The following is a 21,403-nucleotide window of genomic DNA, read 5'->3' on the forward strand; positions in this document are numbered from 1 at the left end:
AAGTTTGGGACTTAGACTGCATTGTGCAAATCTTCATCAGCAAGGGAGCAAATACTGAAAACCCAGATAGATAACCTATCTTTCAAATTATTGAAACTAACCCATTTATTGGAAGCTATTAGTCTTGGTGACTCTTAATCACCTTTTCTTTTTACTAGTACCAGATTTCACTTACCTGAAGCAATTCTCACTTGTCCTTAATGCAGACATGCACCCAAATTTATATCATGTTAAGGTAGGTAGACTCTGTTTACAGCACTCCTCTTATTTATTCTCAATTTACATAGGATTTGTAAACTGAATTTTGCCTTCAATTTTTATTTCATGTGGCCTTAGACTGCAGCGGAATGCTTCAGTTTTCCTTGATTTTAAGTGACAATCAAAAAAGAGTTAAGAAGAGGTTTGGTTTACGTGGATTTTTTTGGGGGGGTGGGGGGAGTTTATTAAGTGTGCACTTATTTGCATGTTTCCAAACAATATTCTCATCTGTTTTTGTCTCAAATATTGGCCTCAGCTTGCTTGAAACAAAAGCCCCAACCATTTACTGGAAAACCAGCTGTGCTTATTTAAATCTCAGTCTGAACTTGCCTGAAATCTAGTTCCAAGTAATTTTGAAACCTGCTTTGGGACTCCCAAGTTCTCAAACTATGACCACTCTTTGGACACTGATTTTGCATGCTAAACATGGGGTTTGTAATAGTGTTCAAAATTCAAACCCATTCCCCCATTTATGTGGACATAATATTGGAGCCCTTCTGAAATTCCAGGTTCAAATATAGGGCTGATTCAATATAGACTGAACACTTCTAGAGCCACCATCCTCAATCCCCCACATGCATCATTTCAAGGGCAGGGGAACCACCCACTTGCTTAAAATGATGGACATTTGCAGATGATAGAGCGTGATGGTGTGGCTTATCCTATTGCAGTGGAGCTCCTGATTGATATTCCAGCCCAACTCCAGGTGTGCTGGCACAGCAGCAGGCTCAGCTCTCTGTCAGACTGGCTGCCCTGCCCTCGTGCTGCCAGCCCGGGACACCCAGCAGGACACCACCGGGGCTACAGGATGGTCACACACGGCACCCTTGCACCCAGCTGGCACAGCCACAGCCCCCGCACTGCAAATGCCACAGGAGTCTGCCTTGACTTGCTTTTAACTGAAGGCATTTTCACTTTTTTACCTCAAGCTGAAGAGTAAATTAGAAGAGATGTCCCCTTTTCATAGCCACCACTAAGATGGAAAAATAACATGAAGGACAGGACTTCTTCGTTTTAGCTGCTTTGACTCAGTAAAGGAAACGCTCAGTTTGAGTGATGGCATCCTTAATCAGCCTAGCCCTTGCACACACTTCAAAATACCTTGAAGTTAAATCAGTGCTGAAGTCAGGCCTTTGTTAAGTTCAGCAGCCAAACAAGAAAGGCAATCTAGCTGTGTTGACATAATCCATTATTTCAGTGAGGCCTGTGAGACATAAAACAGGTTTGGAAACTGAGTATCTTCACAATAGATCGGGTATTCAACATATTAGTAAATTTAAGCTATTGGATTTTGTTGTAGTTACAGCAGTCCTTTCATGAATATGAAAATATTCTTCAGTACTGAAGGAATTGACATTAGTCACTTCCAATCACAAGACATAAAAAAGGGAAGATAAACATTAAAAAAGGGAAGATAAACATTAATCAAATATATTCTTTCATGAGTGTTTTATTTGAATTTGTATCATATTCACAAAAATAGAAACAGTCTTTAGAACCATTTTGTGAATACATTGTCTCCAAGCTGAGATTTACAATGGCAATAGTGAAATATCTAACTTGGATTTGTTTCCACACGTAGACATTGAAGACGATGCTGTGAGAAGCAAGCAGGAATTATGCAATGTGCTGCAGAAAGAAACATGAAAATGTAACTAAACATTTTAATGTCTATGTAGTTCAACAGCCTACATACAGTTTCTCAGGATGTTTTTAGAGCAAGTTGCTCTAATTTTGTGCAGAAAATATTGAGAGTGCTCATGCCAACCCTTTGACGTTGTGATTTGCATCTGACTGTATAAATACAATATACTTTCCTATCTAGAGCTTTATACATACGAAAAATTATGGTACAACAAAAATCTATACACATGGTGCTACCAGTTCAGCAGCTGCTAACTTAAAGGATACATCTAAAAATATGATTGCTCAGCCTCTGAAACACAAAATAAAAGAGCAATCAGAAATGCTTTTTGTTTAAATAGCAATTTACATAAAAATTCATCTCTTCATTTTCTCCGTTTGCTTAGGTCTGGTAAAAAGACTCTTTGGTTGGTTGCATCTGTCCTTGGCAAGAACTGTAATTTTAAACAGTCCTTTGTGTTTGTCTTAGGCAAAGGTTTATAAAACAGAGTAAATGTTGGCTGGCTTCTATTCCAACTTTGTGCTATTGTAATGCAGAACGACAAGTACCTACAACACTGCAAAGTTCTGCAAGGTGGAAACAGAAACTTGCATGATTTCCACGTGCTGAAAGATTTGACAGTGGAAGACCATTTATACTGCACCCCAACGTAAACCACTCTCTCAATTTATACAGAATGCTTCTAAGTACAGGTTCATCTTTCAAAGCCTTTTAAAAGCAGGTTGAGCTGCTGCTCAGCAACCAAGTGGTGACACGCATATATCGCAGGTTCATTTTATCTCCCAAGAAATTTTGTGAGAGATCAGGTAGAAAGCAAATTCATGAAGTATTACAATTCATTGCTATAAGATAAATGTTAACCTAAGATAAGGTACAACTGCATTGCAGATCTGTGATGGTACCACTGATCTCAGATTTTCACCCAGGGTGTGGAAGTGGTGTGAAGAGCATAGAGCAAAGGGCTACAAACAACCATCAGGTAAGGGGAAGAAATGGTCTTAGGAGCAAAGTGAAAGTGCTCTTCTCATCTGGTGGCCTGATCCTTGTTATATGAACTACAAAATGATGGTAAAGGAAGTGAAATGTAGCAAATTAAGCTAAAAAACGAAATTATTGAATTTGCAAAAGCAAGCAAGGCTAGCACAGACAGTCAAAAAAAAAAGCTAAACCAAAGAGAGATAGACTGAGAGAAAAAATGCTTTGAAGTACACAGGCTTATTATTTGATTTGTAAATAAGATGAAGCTCTCTCCACCCAGGTTATGAAAAGTAAAAATTGTCATGTATGGGTAATTGATGGTGACAGCTCTCGCATACACAGTGTAGGAGGTGGTGCTATTGTTTAACATGCCCTTCATGTGTAGATAACAAGTTAGGCTCTCATGTTTGCCTACAAATTGTTGCTAAGCACATTTTATACCCTTCATATTGATACTTCTGCTGTCTCTTGGTTTCATCTCTATTTCCTTTTAAGACAAACAAAAATGGAATATCCTGCAACCTCCAGCTGTGTCTTGCCATATTTCAAGCTAATATGGATTCAAACCCAGGGGATGCCTCAGGAAATAGATATTGGATGGATTTAATATTCTTGATTTTCCTTTTTTTTTCCTTTTCTTTTTTTAATTCTGGACTTCTCAGTTCTTGTTATTGTTTTCCAAATTCCAATCCCTGAAAAAGTCATTTGAAATTGATCTTGGTTTCACCTCTGTTAACATCACCAAGACAATCCTGTTTCTCGACTCCCACATCTCACGTACTCAGTGACCTGGTGAAGCGCTGCCTCCTCTAGATTTTATTTCCCTATGTTCTGCATATGCTCAGTGCTGGCAGAAAGCATTTGTGAGTTGGAGAAAGGAAAAGCTGCTGATGAACGCTCAGTGTCTGCATAGTCCTGCTAGAGATGAACCCAAAATACTGACCCAAATCTGAATGTCCCTAAAATCTCAGTGTCTTTATGTTAATGGGGCTTTTCCTCCAACTAAGAATCCCAAGCACAAATGACAAATATAAGTACAGTATAGAGTTAGACTTGAGGAAAGCAAAGGGAACTAACATTTTACACACAGTTTAGCTTTGCATTTCTCAAAGGTTTTTTTTGAAAGTAACTGTCCAAGTGAGACTTGACCTTCCAGGAGGACCACAGCTTGAAGTAACTGGGGAGACTGCTTCGTCGTGCCAAGGGATTTATAAATGTTCTGCTTGCCCACCTCCTCACCGCTCCATATAGCAGAGATTTGAAAGCTTTAATTAGAAGTGCAAGAGGGTGAGAGGATTATTAACATTCCTACTGGGAAACCAGTGTCTTTTAATGTTTGCCCTGTCAGAAAACAATCTTCTTTCAACAGCTTTTGGTCCCCAAGATCAATGCTCTTCCAGCAGTTCACCCCAAAGATAATAGTTAACAAAAAATAACTTTTTTCCTGAGGTAAGCTGAATGCTCTGTGGAGGTTAGGGAGGACACTGAGTATCAGATAAGGTCTGGTCCTAAATGTCTGCCCACAAAAGAAGGTCTCAGTGGTGGAGGTAGTATGGGTTCTCCAAGTAAATGCTGACAGCCACCTTGCAGAGCCACTGTTCTTGTGGCTGGGATAAGCCAGCTGAAGAGGAACCCACTGTCTAATTCAAGAAAAGCAGCTGAAAACCAGCAAAGTATTAAAACACTCAGAAATCAGAGGAGGGAAGGAACAAGTGGTTTTGGCCAAGGAAAGCTATAAACCATCTGACTGTGGAAGAAGGCTACTTGGCTCAGAGATGCTTTTACTGTTTCTTCCACTTATTGTTGCCTTCCAAAGTGGATTATCATACTCTCTAAATGCCCTAATATTTAGCTCCTTCCCTTTCTTTACATGACTCATAAATCACATTATGCCTGTATGATTTAAAAAAAAAAAAGAGGAAAACTTCACAAGAAGGGAAAAATAATCATAATTCTATAATGTTAACTTATATCACAGAAAACTGTGTACATTTTTTCCCCATACAGGACATACTTCAAATAAAATAATTTTAACACCAATAATGATAATGTTCTTTCTTCCCGACAGAAGCAGAATTGTTTTCTCACCCCAGTTTGATACATAAATATAAGAAAATAGTCTTTGAGTATTTACATCCATGTGTTTTAAATGTTATTTCTTGATATATTTAATTTTCATTTTCTCTCCAACCACGGGCATTCTTTCCAAATTTATATACTAATCTCCGACCATCCACACGCTCAAGGATTTCTCTTTTGTAATAGTATCTGTTAAAATAAAAACAGAAAAATATATAAGAGTAAATTCACCTATGGTTCTAAAAGGCCACTGCCAACTAGACAAACCCTTAGCTAGTTTTAAAAGCCTTGATTTTCTATTAAGAGATATATATATATATATATATATATATATATATATATATATATAATATCTAAGATCATGATAATTGAATGACAGAGAAGGAAAAATAGATGTTTTCTTTTTCCTTTATATTAATTAGCTTCTGAGTTTGAATTTCACCTCATTTCAGATCAAAGCCTACTGCTGGATTTATCACACACTCTTATGAGATTTCACAGAGGTTTTTTTCCAGATAAGCCAGGATCTAAAAATCAGACCAGGAAAGAACCTCAGCACCCTTTTAAAAATACATTTTAAAGTTTCAGAAATTATGTAAAAATTCTCAAAATGTTAAATCAAAGAATAAAGAAAATCCTAACACCGATTTTAAGACAATGGATGTGGGGTTCTGAATGTTACTGGAAATAACAAGGTCTCCATCCATCAATGGGCCATTTAAACATTCTCAGGTTTCTGCAACCATATTTCCTTCCTACACTGGTTATTTGGGCAGAGCCAAACAGAATTTATATATATATAAACAATTGTTTGTGTTATATATATCATCTATTCTACAGAAACAGGAGAGGAAAATAACATAATGCTACAGTCTCAAAACTGGTGTGAGAAACTGTCAAAGAAAGCAACTTCTGCTGTTGAGAAATCATTTTAAAATTAGTCAGACAAATTCTCCATCCAGTAGGTCTGTATCTGTGCCACAGTCTTCCTCCGCAATATCCAGCTCACCTCATAGCCCGACTGAGTTTCTCGTAAGTCATGCTGCTGTTGTTTTTCTTCTTTCCCCACAGCTGAGCAACAGCTTCAGATTTTAAAAATCTGAAGACACCTTCTGATCGGTCTTCCCACTTAATTAATCCTGGGTTTTTCTCAGGATTGAGAAGAATATCTCGAATAAATTCCCAAAGATGAGTTCCTCGAGGGTCTGAAAAAGCAAAGAGTGCAGGAAGGAGTGTCTCAAGAGCTCTCTTGCTATGCTTGCAATTTTTATGTCATCTACAGAGGGTGAACACTTAGGCCATAATTTCTGGAACACAGGACCCCCACGTCAGAGATATACAGGTGAAAAACACTGGCAGTTTTCAGCTGCAGTAAGCGTTGGCCTCAGGCAGGCAGGCAGGAGCCCCAGCAACCAGGGGAAGCAGAGTCCAAACCACCTACTGCTTCCTTCTGCCTTTGGCATTGTTTCTGCCCTAAAGAGAACATGTTTAAGCCTTCCCCTGATCTCATTTGCCCATTTTTCCTGATCCCTGTCTACAGCACAGCATGTAACCTGATATTATTGTGTGGCACATGAAACAGCCGAGATTACCATGAACCAGGCACCGAAACTCTATGCATTGAGAAGACAGACAGAAGGCATAGGAGGTGAACTGCCATTCTGCATGAATGAGTAAGTAAGAAGGTGTAGAGTGGATAGAAGGACAGTGACAAAACTGGCCAGCCAAAACTGCATGTAGAAAGGGAACCAAAAAGTTTGACCATGGTGTAGAAAAGACAAAAACAGATCTCCAAGTTCAACAGGTAGACCTCTCAGTTTAATCACAAATACGTCTCACAATTAATATAAAGATAGCACCAAAAAGTCCAGGTCAAGAAAAAAAAAAAGCCATCAAGTCAGATTAAGTAGTTTACAAATGAAGAATAACAAACACAGTGAGCCAGAAAGACAGCAGTCCTTTGGTCTGACTTCAAAAGCATGCAATTAGACCAAATTAAGAAGGAAACAAGCTAGTCAAAGATGTGAAGGTAACTTGAAAATGGTATGCAGTGCAGTATAAGTAGAATTAGATTTCAATCAAAGAATACAATATTTTTCTTTATTATTATAATTGTTTTCTGGACCCATTAAAATGTGGAGGACCTAGCCTATCTGGACATCAGTAACTTATGGTCATGATATGGAGGAGTACTGAAGGAACTGGAAATGAAGAGGATTAACCCAGACTGCCAATGTCACCTGTTTTATATGCCCAGGCTGTGACTGATGAGATGTTAGAATCACAGAACATCTCAAGTTGGAAAGGATCTATAAAAATCATCAAATCATCAAGTCTTACTCCCTGCTCCTCACAGGACATCCTAGAACTAAGCCATATGACTAAGGGCATTGTCCAGGTGCTCCTTGAACTCTGTCAGGCTCGGTGCTGTGACCGCCTTCTGGGGAGTCTGTTCCAGTGCCTCTGGGTAAAGAACCTTCTCTGTTGTGCAGTCTAAACTTTCTCTTGAACACCTCCACTCCATTTCCTCATGTCCTATTACTGGTCACTAGACAGAGGAGATCAGCACCTCTCCCTCCCTTCCTCAGCCATCCCTGAGGAAGCTGGAGACTGGGATGTGTCAGCCTTCAGCCTTGTCTTCTCCAAGCTGAACAGGCTGACAGACCTCAGTTCTTCACAGGTCTTTCTTCAGACCAGTCCTGTCTAATCCTTTCATGAACAACCTTTTTATATACACACACACAAACAAAACCCCACCACCCAGATATCTGTGTGTACAGATATAAAGTTCAGGAGCTCTGTTGGGGCAAAGCAACAGAACAAGAGTAAGAAGAGTCAGGAAGAGACATAATCTGGAGGTCATATTGAAACAGCATGAACACAAATACCACAAAATTCAGTGAAAGACCAATATTAAGCTTTCCTATTATAAACAGGGAAATAAATAGGATTAAAAAGACATACATAGGATATTTTCAGCATTAAAATATCTCAGTAAAGTACATTTAATGGTACTATGTACAGAAATCACAATTATGGTATCCTGTCTTCAGAGTCAGGTTGGATAAAAACTTGCAGAAAATGTAGGTGAGGGGAGTGGAGAGACTGTCGTATCAAGGATAAGAAGGTGGCAAGACTGAAGCACAGGTGCTTGCTTGTGATGTCATGTGTGAGAAGTTCTGCAAGGAGATGCTGAGCAGGGTCTGTGGTGTGTGCTGCACCTGGAAGGCACAGGCACGAGCATGACTGTGCCCACACACAGGCTCTCCTGATTAAATCCTGGGTCTTCCTCATCATTCCTTTACTCCACTCCACCAGCCCAGCTCAACACAGGGCAGAGGAAGCTGGTTTGTGGTTGCTTCCCCATAGGCCCTCACTGATAAAAACAATTTGAAAAGTTTAACAATATTGAGTCCAAAAATGACGTAAACAAGCAGTACTAGGTACTCAGATCCTTTCAAAATTCACTCGCAATAATGATTTAATGAGTTTTGCATTCAAAATGCTTCCTCTTCCCTCCCAAATAGGATCTGATTTCCATTTGTTTCTTTTTCCTTCAATCAACTAACCAACCCTTATAAGCATGGATGTTGACTTACTGTGCTTCTTGGTGTGGGACTTTGGGGTATGATCTTGCGATTTTTTTGCATCTGAAGAGTCTGCAGAGAAGGAAAATGAAGCCTATTTGTAAATTTGATTAAAGGCTTTCCATTGACTAGCAGGTTGAAAGAAATAAAACCACAAAAAAGAACAAATATCTCTTCTAAAGATAATCACTTTTCGGAAGGTAATCTAAGTGAGGAGGGAGAGTTTTGTTTTCTGTACTGTATGTTAATCAGCACACTTCTCAAAGAGACCACTGATGAATAAAGAATGAATGCAGAGGTAAACATTTGGCTTTTGAAAGCTAAATTTGATTAACAAATACCTCACCTCATATTGTGTGTGAGAGAGAGAAAAATAGGATGATCACATCTGTAAAAGGAATCCTGAATTGTCCCATTATCTTAGTCTTTGCTGAAGCACGTATCTTTGGGGGCTTATTTGTTTCTGAAGAGATGATCTAATGGGAAATGTATGTGCTGGTATCAATGCACAGAACACCTACCTGACTAAAACATAATGAACTGGCAAAGCACTGTTGTTTAAGGGGGCAGGGTGGGGGAAAGGGGCTACGCTGGTAGGAGTTTTTGGCAGCAGGACAAACATACATTTTTCTGTGGCTCAGAGCCATAGGAACAAGCCATTTCTCATCAATGGTACTTTATCACCTGCAGCCAGCCAGAGGAGAAATAGGATTTCTGGCACAAGCATTTCTTCAGAAATGAAAAAAAAAGAAGTTCCGCCTGTTCATGACTGTAACCTACCTCGCAGTCTGCACGTTCAACCCTCCCGCCCCCAAACCACCGCAGCCTGGCTCTGCTCTTGTACTTAATGAATAGCTTTCATCTGATTGCTCTAAGTCTCACAAAATCTGTGGGATAGACCTGAGAGGGAGCCCCTTCTGTGTTTGCTTTTCAGCATACCTTGTCCCTGCATCCCATAAAGCAAAGCTTAAGGTCCCACGCATGTTTTCCCAGCTTCTATGAATGCACAATTATCATACTTTTCATGGAAACCAGGCATTTGCATGGGAAAATGACTCACAGGAAATATTTATTTGCATAGAAACTTGTCAGATTTGCACAAGCTACTGCAATAACTGCATGTGAAAAGGTAGATGCAAAGTTATTCACACACTTGCTTTATTCATACATAACTGGAAACATAAACTGAACAAGACCGTGGGGATAGGCCTAACCTCTGCTATTCTAAGTCTGATAAATTACTGTCCCTGACCCCCAAGCAGCAAACGTGCTCTGAGTCATTTTGCCTTCCTACTCTCAAAGAGCAGGAACTAGCCTGAACCTCACTCAGCTTGGAGGGGGGTGTGGTGTGGGGGAAGTAAAATGAGGCTTATTTCACTGCCTTTCCTCAGATTATGATTCCCCATATGTTATTAAAAGCCTGTGGGAACTCCAGGTAACGACTGCAGGACCCAGTTCTTTATTTGCCCTCATATAAATCCTTCTCATTTTAAAATCCCACAATTCGCTTGCAAATGTTTGTTATGCTCCACTTAGCTGGAAATTTATTCTTGGAAGTTCAGCTGCCTTCTGCCTAGCCAGTGATTTATTCTGGATTTCAGCTGTGTAAATAGCCTCCTGCTCTGCCACAGCTCCTACGTGGAGACTGGTTTCAAACATGCCATGTTAGGAGGCTGGGGCCTGACAGATGAAAAGAGTTATGATGCAGTTTCAACAAAGCCGTCTTGCAAAACTTTTGACAAAAGGTTACACATTATTTGCATATGATTCAGGAATGAGCCATTTTTTTACGGGATATACAAATTTAGTTTTTACAGGAGGCTGTGCCCTTGGCGTGCCGCCCTAGCTCTAGGCTTAAGCAGTCAGCAGATAAACACACCGTGCCGGGATCTGGACAGGTCCCCAGCCCTGCCAGAGAGCCCTGAAATCCTGGTAGCCATCTTGTGAGAGTGGGTGGAGGTGGTGGAGAAAGCAAACAGGGTGTTTGGTTGGGATTTTTTAACGTTTGGTGGTTTTCTTCTTCTGGTCAAGTTTCCTCCCTCTCTCGGGTTTTTTGGGGGGTTTTTGGTTTGGTTTTTTTTTTTTCTTGTGTTGTTTTGTTTTTTGATTTTTTTTGTTAATTCACAACTGAGTGCATTAGTTTAAACTGTATGTCACTTGGCCAATCCAGCTCAGGAGGCTGGAGGAGCAGGGGACGGCAGGCACAGGGCCTGGGCCATGGCCACATGCAGAAGCACAGGGCTGCCCCCAGTGTAAGGCTGGACTACACCAATGTGCTCTCCTTTCTTCTCCCAGGACTTCCAGTACCTTCTCCCTCAGATCTCTGCTGAACGGCCTCCTAAGAAGAACCCGCCTTTCCCTCCCCGCTTTCTCGCCACCTCTGCTTTACTGTTCCCCCACGGCCTCACTCTCCCGCCTCCATCCTGGAGCCCGGACAGGGCCCACAGGGGGTGATCAGACTGCACTTTGGCCAGGCGCTGCAGCGAACAGGTTTGCTGTGTCTCCTGCCCTTCAGCAGGCAGATCTGAGCACTCCCTCACGGAAGGCAGGGGGGTTCAGCGAGCACCCCGCTGTCAGCTCTGAGAGGCCGCAGGAGGAAGCCCTTGTGCCGGCGTGTTTGGGCACAGGGCTTGGTGTCTGCCCTACAGCTGCCCCAGGCCAAGCCGAGCCCGCCCCAAAGCCAGCAGCCTGCTCAGCATGAATCACGGGCTCACCGGGAGCACGGCCGCTTTGGGGAGGAATGGGGCACTTGTTTGCCCCGTGTGCTACACCACAGAAAAGCGTGGTGTAGCTGGAATGTCTTGTCTCTCTGACACTAGTGTTTACCCCTTTGACTCAGTCACTTTAAAAGATATGTGGAGATTACAGATTATTTGATCATCTTCCTCTTGACAGAGAGAAGACAGAAGCATTTCTTTAAAGATAGCTATTGTAATAATGACAGCTAATAAATCTGTCAGAATCATCATTGCTTGGTTTAAAATTACTGGAGGCTCAGATGCAATCCTACAACAGAAGACCACAGAGACTATTACATGTCGGTAGCTCTGGGACAAGTGACAAACAATTAAAAATATAATTACAAGTTTCTTACCAGGAGATTGGTGACTAGGTGTCATCATGGAAATCTGAGCACGACAGAATGTTTTACTGTCCAATAACTCTGGGAATTAAAAAGAAGACGTTTAAACTAATAGCCTCAGACAACAATAAACCCATCTCAGAATGCATGAAGTATTGCGATGTTAGTTACCTACTGTGCTACCATAGCCACTGTCATAAAGATAATTATCTTCTTTCCAGGACACCATTAATGACGGATCTGAAGGTAAAGGACCAAAAAGAAAATTGGATCACTAAAAGCACAGAGCACAGAGGTAAATATTGACCACTGAAAGAATTTTAAATGTGGGGAAAAAAAAAAAACAACAAAACAACTGTCAAGAGTTGTGAAGGGGCTATGTACAAAATTATTTCCTTTCATTCAAATTATGCATGGAGTTTTGCATATTCAGGCAAATGTATTTACACAAAGCACTGACTTTAGAAAGAATGTAATATGCTCTTCCTTTTCCTGACTAGTATATCATTTATGCCTGGCCTTGGAGGAGGTTTCCTATGCCAGATCAACTCTAATTCTACCCAATCCAGTCCTGAATTCTCAGTTCTTGATGATTATGACAGTGAGTTGGAGCCACACAGATGAAAGTGTTTTCAAATATCTAGTAGAAAAGAAGGATGCTTATGATGAGTATTTATTTCTATAATGGTAGAACTCGAAAGTCCTCTCTGAAACACAGCTTCTTGTTTAAGCACATAGTGAGAAACATCAAAGCATAATCCTAGATGAAGGGCCATTTTACTCCAGGCACACTAAGTCCCCAACCTTAACCTAAAAAACACCTTCATGATTAAAGAAGAATAATTTTTAGTGACCTTCTGGTCATGTGGATCAATATACACAGAACAAAAGTACTGTCTTTATGACCTGTACACTGGTTTGGAAATTACTTCCTTCACAGTGCATTTTTAAGGTCAGAAGCCTTAAAAATTTCTTCTTCTTTTGAAACCAGGTCAAAAGGGATGAGATATAAGGTTCAAATCTAGGTTAAACCTAATTTTTTTCATGTTCATATAAATGAAATCAAAAACCCCAAAATGAGTTACAGCTAAATAATCATGTTTGGCCAAGTTACCACTTATGACATAGGAATTTAGCAGGCATGCTAACTAATAGCTGCATGTTTGGGCACCCAGAGCTTGCGTTCCTACAGTAGCACACACCCTTTGCTTGCTTGGACACCTGATCTGCCTAATGTTGCCTCTGAAAACGGGGCCTTACCCAGCCAGAACATGGGGAAAGTGTTCACCTTTGTTCATTTTGGCCTTTTGCAGTACCCATGTCTTTGCAGCTGTGATGGTTTACCAGAGTGAGCCGAGCTTCCCCTCAAAACCACCAGCCCTGTCCCTGCTGCCTCACAAGAAGTAACTTTCCCAGCAGCTCTAATCCACAATTCCTACTCCCCCATATGCAGAAACTTAACCCACTCCCACTGGCCATGGCTGGCACCACCAGAGGCCCACCAAGCCATTTCTGATTCATCACATCCAGGAGAACCACCTGCCAGTTAGTCCTTTCCAAGATGTGCAGCTGAGGTGCTTTGCTTTGCCCTCATCTCTAGTGGGAGGAGGAAATAACATTATACCAGGATCTCATAAATCAGGACTTAAAGGATTACTGGAGTTACCTCCATGGAAAGCAGCAAGGCTGCCTCATGCACAGCTCCTATACCAGGAGTGGATTGCAGATTACAATCCCTGCCTGCTGCAAGCAGAACGTGGGCAATATTCCTGGCTGGAGAGGCTGGGCTCCAACAGGTTAAGTGGATAAACAGGCTGACAGTATTTGTTGGAGACACCACATGCAACAGATCAGTATTTGTTCTGCCAGCAGATATCAAAACGTGGCTCATGGGCACACCTACATACAAAGGCTGGGACTAGTGGGATAGAGAGTGTGTGGATATGGACAGGCATGATCTGGCAAAGGAACAAGGAAAATAGTTGTGCCTGAATAGGACGGTTGAATCAAGCTGAAGTTCTTTTCTCAGTTAAACAAAGCCCTGGGAAGAAAGGGATCCAGCTATAAACACACTCAGAAAAAGAACTGCAATGGCAAAAATGCAGATTTCATCAAACCAAACTACTGCCTGAATTTCAGTTTCGTTGAAACCTGTGAGGAAAATGTAACATTTAAAATGTTACATTTTGTTTTGTCTTCAAGCTGGTTTTTGGAAATCTCCTTGCGTTTCAAAAACTAACAGCACTTCACAACAAAATATTTTTCTCCTTTTCTCTCTTCCTTTTTTTTTTTTAATGGAACGTATTGTTAAAACAGTTGTTTTCAAATCTGCTGAATGAAGTGTAAAATGAAGTCCTCTACAAAGCTGCCTCCATGGAGCACCTCAAACTATTCCAACTCTGAACATCAGTGTAGACTGCTGATACTGCACAGGTCTCCCAGGAAAAGTGGCCACATGCATGTGGTATTACCTGAAACTTCAGAAGGAGGCACTGACTGACATTTGTACTACTTCTTTAATTCTGCATGATACACTTTCCATTTTATTTAATGCCACTTTGATTTCTCTCCCTTGGAAGAGGGGTCCCCTCTTTTCAAAGGACAATTTACCCAGATGCTACTCACCTGTTTGCTCTGTCTTCACAATGACATTATGAGATTGGTACATGTCACTTCCACACTGACCTGCAAGAAAGCAAATTGGCAGATAGGAAGTATGAGAATGAGCACAGAGAAATCAAATGTATTAGCTTCAAGCAGCAACTTCTACACCTGAGCCAGAGGGCTGATTTTGGAGCGGAAAACATTCCCTCTCCTCTTCATCCTTTAGATTTCTGCCTTAAGTCATATCCAAGAAATTTAGCAATACCATAAATGAGCTATAATCAGAATAGCAAACAGAGCAAGTATAATCTGCCAGGCAGGCTTCTGGGGAACGTAAATGACTTAAGAAGATCTCAGAATTCAGACTAATGTGTGTGTGTCTCTCTCTAATATCTATTTACCATTCCATTTTAGGTGTTGGAGGTTGCTGTAAAGCAGTTGTCCTGCTGTCCCAGCTGCCTGAGTGAATTCCTGCAGGCTCATACTACACAGATGTTCCCCATTGATATCAAACTCCTGGAAAGGTATGCAGTTGGCATCCAGTTGGTTGGTATCAAGGAGGTGCTGCAGCCACTCCCAGACTTGAAACTTAGTCCAGTACTGCGGGTGTATTTCGTGCCACTGGGTTCCATAGAAGCTACTGGATACTGGAAAAGAAAAAAAAATATTTACTGTCTCTGATAGCATAATAGTCATCAACAATAAGATTTATAGCCAAATTGCATGTCTTGGAAGTCTACAGATCAAGACGCTTTTCTCACTCCTTAACATTGGCTGAGTAGCAAGTGCTGGAGAAGATATTGTGGGGGTTTTGGCCTCAGTTTTCCAACTGAAAATTGGGCATTGTTTCATTACACATGTCTTGGCTGATTGATTTGCAGGAATCAACTTATTAATGTTGGCTAAATACACCAAAATTCTCTGAGGGAAGATACTTTACAGAAATACTGTTGAAAAGGGATGTGTGGAAAATTACTTTATTGCATCAGAAAATGATGGAAAAGCCTTGCAAAACTCTCATAAGGTGACGTGAAAACTTTCTTTGAATAAGAACTTGGTAGGGTTAGGAAAAGGAAGATTAAAAGCACTTTCATACTGCTCCACAGTAAAAGTCTATCAGTGTGGGCCATGGTTTCATGACAGAGATGGCATTCTGATGGTGCAGATTATTGCTGTAGTCATGTAAAGTGGTTTCTGAATGTAGTTATAAAACTCATTTTTAGCTATGGAAGCTGCCTAATTTTCTTGTTAGAATGTCTGAGTCTTTTCTTGGCAATCTCAAACTGCTCTCATTGTATGTCATTGCACGACAGTAATTTGCATGTGCAAATGGAAGAAATTGTACATGGCTAGGATCATTATGTAAGATAAGAGCAAAGGCAGGATTGCTTTGGTCTGTCCTCACAGAGTTCAGTGCAATTTATTCCCTGGGAAAGGAGGAAAATGGACTATGCCAGACAGAGGTGACGGTGAGATAAAATGTTCACAAGTGCAAGAAGGATTTAAGGATGAGGGAATTAGAGATTACAGAGGGAGGAGAGACTGCCATGGCCTAGCTCTGCAGGGACCCCGCTCCAGGATATGGCACCAGTCTGTTCCCAGACACCTCTAGAAAAAAATTAACCACACAGTGAGAAATACTCACAACAGTGGATATTTCCAGAGGACCACAAGCACCAGAATTGGCACATTTTAGGAAATCACCTTAACTCAGGTGCACTAAACCTCAGGTCTCTTCAGATGAGGTACAGGACACACTTTCCAGGTAACACAAAAACAATCCCCACAGTTATTTAGCTTTCTTTATCAATATTAGCCAACAAGGCTTGTGTAAGTAACTTAGGGAGTTTGCAGGACTGTTCCTCATCCTCCTATTGAAGGATGTGGGGAATGAGTGTGGAAATTATTTAAAGTGTGGTATGTCAGAGAATAAAGGTTTGCTGGAGCTTTCAAATATCCCCTGAAAAAGAGGTTGATTTGTATTCTTATCACTTCAGAAGAGTAAAGTGATTTCAAAGGCCACTAGAATCCTAATGTTAGGAAAGATACTTTTGTGAGAGGAGAAAGTAGCTTAGGTAAAAGTAAGTGCAGTGGTGAATGACTGTGCAGACTGGTCTGAGTTTTGAGCTTCCTGTCCCTCTAAAACATAAGTGAATCCTGAGGAGTTTCACCCTGGAAATTTGATATAGACCCCCACCATTTCCCTCCATGAAATCCTGTGGAAGAGTGAAACTCAGACATGACTTTTTTTCTGTATGACACTGTTATAGAAAAACAGGCACATTTATTGAGCACATGTTGATATATTCCCGTGTATTTAGAAATTACATATAAAAAGAATAACCATTTCATTAAGTAGGAACTTTAATTGTAAGTTTGTTGTAGTATTTTTTGGATCAGAAGGACAAGAGCAGCATATGATTATCCACTTAGATTTTACCTGTCCACTGAATAATGAAAAGAATTCTAAAATTATGTCAAGCATCTATAGAGATATACATTTACATATATTTTTATACTGAGAGAATATATATGAATACATTTTTATATACCCAGATATACAATCAGAAAACAGTAAGGAGAAAAAAAGGGAAAAAAATCACAAGCCACAAGGTACCTAGTGCTCTAATTCCAGTCTAATTAGAAAGCTATCTAGTAATCTGTACCAAAAAAGCAAATACAACAAAGGACCAAAAATACTAGTCGCCTGTAAAGCCAGAGGGGTGATTAGCATTAAACAGTAATGTTAGTTCAGAGGAAGCACGAGGGGTAAAGGTACGAGAGAAAGACTGAGAAGAGAGAACTTCTGGCACTTTCAACACCATTAAATTTTAAGAAAGAGAGCTAGTAAGGAAATGAACAATAAACTGGTCCCTATTGTAAGTTCAGCTTTTTACAAATGAAGTAACAAATGAATATTTTTCTTACCAGAAGTGAAACTCCGTAAATTAGTACTACTGAAAAATAATATTCGTACATGCTTAAAGGTGTAGCAGCCCCTTTCCCCAGCCTCCCAAAAAAGAATATGGCTCAAAGCAGTTTAATTCCTCCTACCATTGCATGTGGAATATCCGTCTGTCCAGGAAGGCTGCTGGTGGAGTAGATTGCTGCTGGAATTGATACTCATCCTGCCAGCTCCTTCCAAAATCATGATCTGTAAGTGAATCAAACAGCTTGCTTAGTGAGCGGTGTCTAGTCCAGGAGGTAAATGGCAAAAAAAAAAAAATCCACTGAAGGTGAAGCAAGGAGGCCAATTCCATTTGTAGAAGAAGATACAACTGAAATCAAGAACATGTTGACACAACCCCTTTTCCACTGCCACAAAATCTCCTTATGATAAACATTACCATGATTAATTTGCATACGCAAGAAGCAAGTTTCTACAGCTGCCCATCCATAAATGAATAATCTGTAATCAGAAAAGAAGCCGAATGAAAAGACAAGGCTCCTGACAGAGCAATACATGAAAACTGCCAAGCTTTGAGAAATTAAATACTAAATAGTTTTACTTTTTTTTTCTGCTTTAAAGAGAAATGTGATTTAAACAAGTTCTTCCTTTCTTTTTTTTTTAATATTTCAGGAGGGAGGAAGAACTTTACAATAACTGCAAATGAAACTACATGGTAGACTACAAGCCATGCTCAGAAAATCCTTCACACAGGATACACATAATGTTACAGGGAGGTAGCCTTACAGAGAATATCTTGTCAGCTGACCCAGTTTCTTATCAGATCTGTGTCAGCAGTGTCTATAACACTTCTTGGTAACAAATATCACAGATCATACATTTCAACCCACCAAAAAAATCAGATGGTCAAAGATCTTGTAAATGAGACAGCCATTCTTGTGGCTGTCTGTACAGAATCAATATTTTGTAGTGACACCACCCCAAGATAGCATTCCCTCTTTTAAGCAAACTTTCCTTTCTATGTATCCTAGCACTAGCATGAGTAAAATTGTCCTGTACTTTTTAAAGACAAAAAAACCTACGTGTATGACATTCTAGAAAAATGTTAAATTTATCCCATGTTTAATTATTCCAATGAAAATATAGAAAATTCCCCAGTGATGGGTATTCTTAATATTTTACATTATCTTTCAGTGGTATGAAGTTGTAAAGCTTAAAAATATACATAATAACCAAATATATTTGTGAGGACATTGGGAAAGTAATTTGTAAAATATTACAAGGGCTTTGGATTGTAATTCTTTATATACAGAGGGGAAAAAAAATAAAACCAAACCCCTGTTCAAAAATATTGAAAGCCGCAAAGTCTGTAAAAACAAAACATTAGACATCAGGATGGCATGTGCATGCAACTAGACTTCACCCTAGAATTAAAAAGGTTATGAAATACAAAATAGACTTGTGAAGGGTAAAGTCACTGGTCTTGGCTGTTTATCCACTGAGGCCAGTGAAAAAACATCCACTGAGAGCAACATCTCTACCCCCTACAAGCTCACGTCAGCAACCTTTTTGGTAAAAGACAAGGAGTCAATAGAAACACTTACAGACTTGGTTTTAAAGGAGCAGTCCAACCCAGGAATATTACCTGGGTTGGTATTTTAATCTGTCATTTAAAATAAACCATGTAACTTAAAACTTACGAGTATCTACTTCTTTCCCCCTCTTCCCTGCACCCCCTACCCCCTAAGTATTTAGAGAGGGAAAGGGAGAGAGGTTACTGACAATTGCTTAAAAAGCCAAAGCCTTAGGAAGTTTAAGGAAGTTTATCACAGAGAATGGTGTTTTACAATATAAAGTAGTTTAGGGCTTTTTTTTTTTTGGTTGCTACACAGAATGGCAAAATCAAACTGACAAATGGATGATTTGTCAGTCACTTTCCACTTTTAATTCTAGCCAATCTGTGATTCAGTGACCACTAGCAAGGAGGATTTAATTTCTAGTAGTAGATATATCAGGTTATAAAACATTAACAATTGAGAGAGATACTTCTTGTCCCATTCTGGCCAAATGAAAGATGATTATCACATCAGTCAGTACATTTCTACAAGTTAGAAGACTTCTTTCAGCCCTGCACAAAGGCCAAGCGACTTAGTACTGTGAGTGAGAAGGTGTGAGAAAGAATTTGAATTCAATCTCATGACTATAAACGCGTTCAGCCTACAATGCATGTAAATTATATACTTGATGTGTAAGAACTTTTCTGCAATAATGTATGTTTGACAGTCAATACATACACTTCTGAGGCTGTAAAGGTTGATGATTTATCAAGTTATTTCTTTAAATTTGGTTTAAATCATTAAAGAAAATTAGGTACGAATGAATGAAATATTAATGAAAAAGACCTTATATTACAGTATCAAATAGAGGTGAGGTAAAATACCAGCTATTCTAGGAAAACAATAAAAACTGAGGATAAGGAAAACACAGTTAGAAACTTAGTCTGTTGAATTTACTTCTTTTTTAAAAATTGTAATATGCACTTCATACGCACTTCATAACTTAAATCCATTGATCTGAATTCACATTTTCAGAAGCTATCTCAGAATTAAAAGCACTGCGTTATGTGGTTTTGTATTCCACAACTTCTGTAGTTTCTGGAATTCTACATAGATTTCATAACTGGTGGAAAAGGCTTACAAGTATGTCTAGGAAAACATGCATATGAACCGAAATCATTTCTGTGTAATTTTGTCCTGAAAATTCAGTTAATTTTTTCTTCTTCATAACTAATCGTGAGAATTTCCAAACCAAAAGATCCTATGACATTTTTATTCAGCAACTGAAGCCATGGATAATCAAACAAAATCATGTGTGTTGCATTAGAGATCTGAAAAGAACTCTGTCAGCCTCTTCCTGAGATCTGGATTTTAGTTATTTTCCTTTAAAATGTCCTCTCCCTGTCGCAGTCAACAGACAGTTGCTCTTCATCATATCCCTGAACAAAATTAATATTATTTTCAAATAATGTCCATGGAACTTGCTTTACAATTTAATCAATCATTCCAGTTTTGGAAGCTAAATAAATTATCACAACCTCAATAACTTAATTAATTTCTAATATCACCTGCAGGAACAAGAGGGAGAATTTACAATATGACATTAATCACAGAAGGAGGACTGGATTTAGCTTTAACCTAAACTTTGCCAAAGTTCTGCGTATTACTCAAGGAACAGGTTTTCTGGTGTCTTGAAAATTTTCAGGTCACCTCCTTTATCTTAATGCAAGGGTGTTCCTTCTTTGGAAATCATTCTAGCACTTTGTTCAGGAGGATTACAAAGTCCTACTAACAACTTCCACACCTTTTCTTGGAAGCATACAGCATTATGCCCAACAATATTTTCTGTTGAAAACTGAACTGGGATTTTCTTCATGTCATCCCGTATATGCCTTTCTTTGCTAAAAAATTCATGGAAGATTTATGCTTATAGCAGTGCCTCATCCCATACTTGAAAAGATTTTGAGTCAGGATATTGGAAGCAGCATGTTCCTCATTAGTCCAGAGCCACATGCTCAAATCTCCCCAGTGTACAGACAAACCTGGTTAAAGGGTGTGAAACCTCAAGGGGAAGGACACATAAGATGTTCAGTTTTCTTTTAATTATATTCCATGTATCAAAGTGAACTGTGGAACTAATGAAGCCTGGTTTCCTATGAATGTGTATCTTGTGGTTGGATTCTCTAGTGTCTAGTAAGATGTTAGTACTGATTGAAGTTTTTCCCACGGTTGGGGCATTCATAATATCTCATTGTCTCAAAGCAGTGAGCTCAAGCGTCACTCTTTCTTTCAGATCGAGTATTAATGGATTTTCCTTCTGTACTTGGCAGCCAGTTTTCATTAATCTTGCAAAAACTTCCTATCTCTGGGACTTCCACCCCCATATCAAATTTAATTAAAATTGGTGATGAAACTCAAAGATTGTTACAGGCCATATGTAAAAGCCAAAACACAGAATTACCACAAAAGCCTTATTTCCGCTGGAAACTGTATTAAAAGGGATTCTAGCTGAGCTGATATTTTGAAAAATAACATAAAAAAATATTGAGATCCTTCCCTCTACTGTGACATGGTACATTATAAATGAAAGCATGGATGAAATATCATTTGAGTATATAATCACATGTATTTTTATAGACACGCACACATACATGTCGATGTCTGCATGGCAGGTGTCTATGCACACAATCCCATTCTGTTCCCCTG

General features: G+C 39.5%; 2 protein-coding genes across 10 annotated transcripts in view; one reads left to right on the plus strand and one right to left on the minus strand.

Annotated features, from left to right (window-relative positions):
• Positions 1-1,690: 1,690 nt before the first annotated feature.
• EHF (ETS homologous factor) overlaps positions 1,691-21,403 on the minus strand; it is a 38,748-nt gene continuing 19,035 nt past the window's right edge. For both annotated transcript variants that reach the window (XM_064425047.1, XM_064425048.1), the window contains exons 2-9: positions 17,288-17,387; positions 14,635-14,880; positions 14,255-14,314; positions 11,801-11,869; positions 11,642-11,710; positions 8,560-8,619; positions 5,970-6,165; positions 1,691-5,149 (exon numbers count right to left, since the gene is read on the minus strand). In XM_064425047.1, coding sequence (XP_064281117.1) covers positions 5,050-5,149; positions 5,970-6,165; positions 8,560-8,619; positions 11,642-11,710; positions 11,801-11,869; positions 14,255-14,314; positions 14,635-14,880; positions 17,288-17,384 — 897 coding nt within the window. In that variant the 5' untranslated portion in view covers positions 17,385-17,387 and the 3' untranslated portion in view covers positions 1,691-5,049. The remainder of the gene's footprint in view (positions 5,150-5,969; positions 6,166-8,559; positions 8,620-11,641; positions 11,711-11,800; positions 11,870-14,254; positions 14,315-14,634; positions 14,881-17,287; positions 17,388-21,403) is intronic.
• LOC135303344 (uncharacterized) overlaps positions 10,158-21,403 on the plus strand; it is a 79,389-nt gene continuing 68,143 nt past the window's right edge. Inside the window, exons 1-3 of one of the 8 annotated variants that reach the window (XR_010364816.1) lie at positions 10,158-10,292; positions 11,851-11,924; positions 14,648-14,757. The gene's annotated coding sequence lies outside the window, so the exon portion shown is untranslated. Of the gene's footprint in view, positions 10,293-10,368; positions 10,573-10,735; positions 10,800-10,905; positions 11,038-11,850; positions 11,925-14,647; positions 14,758-21,403 lie in introns of those variants that run through there. The other 7 variants (XR_010364822.1, XR_010364823.1, XR_010364815.1 and 4 more) reach the window with 7 other exon arrangements.

This window comes from Passer domesticus, chromosome 6 (assembly GCF_036417665.1).
Source record: "Passer domesticus isolate bPasDom1 chromosome 6, bPasDom1.hap1, whole genome shotgun sequence".
Classification (NCBI taxonomy): Eukaryota; Metazoa; Chordata; class Aves; order Passeriformes; family Passeridae; genus Passer; species Passer domesticus.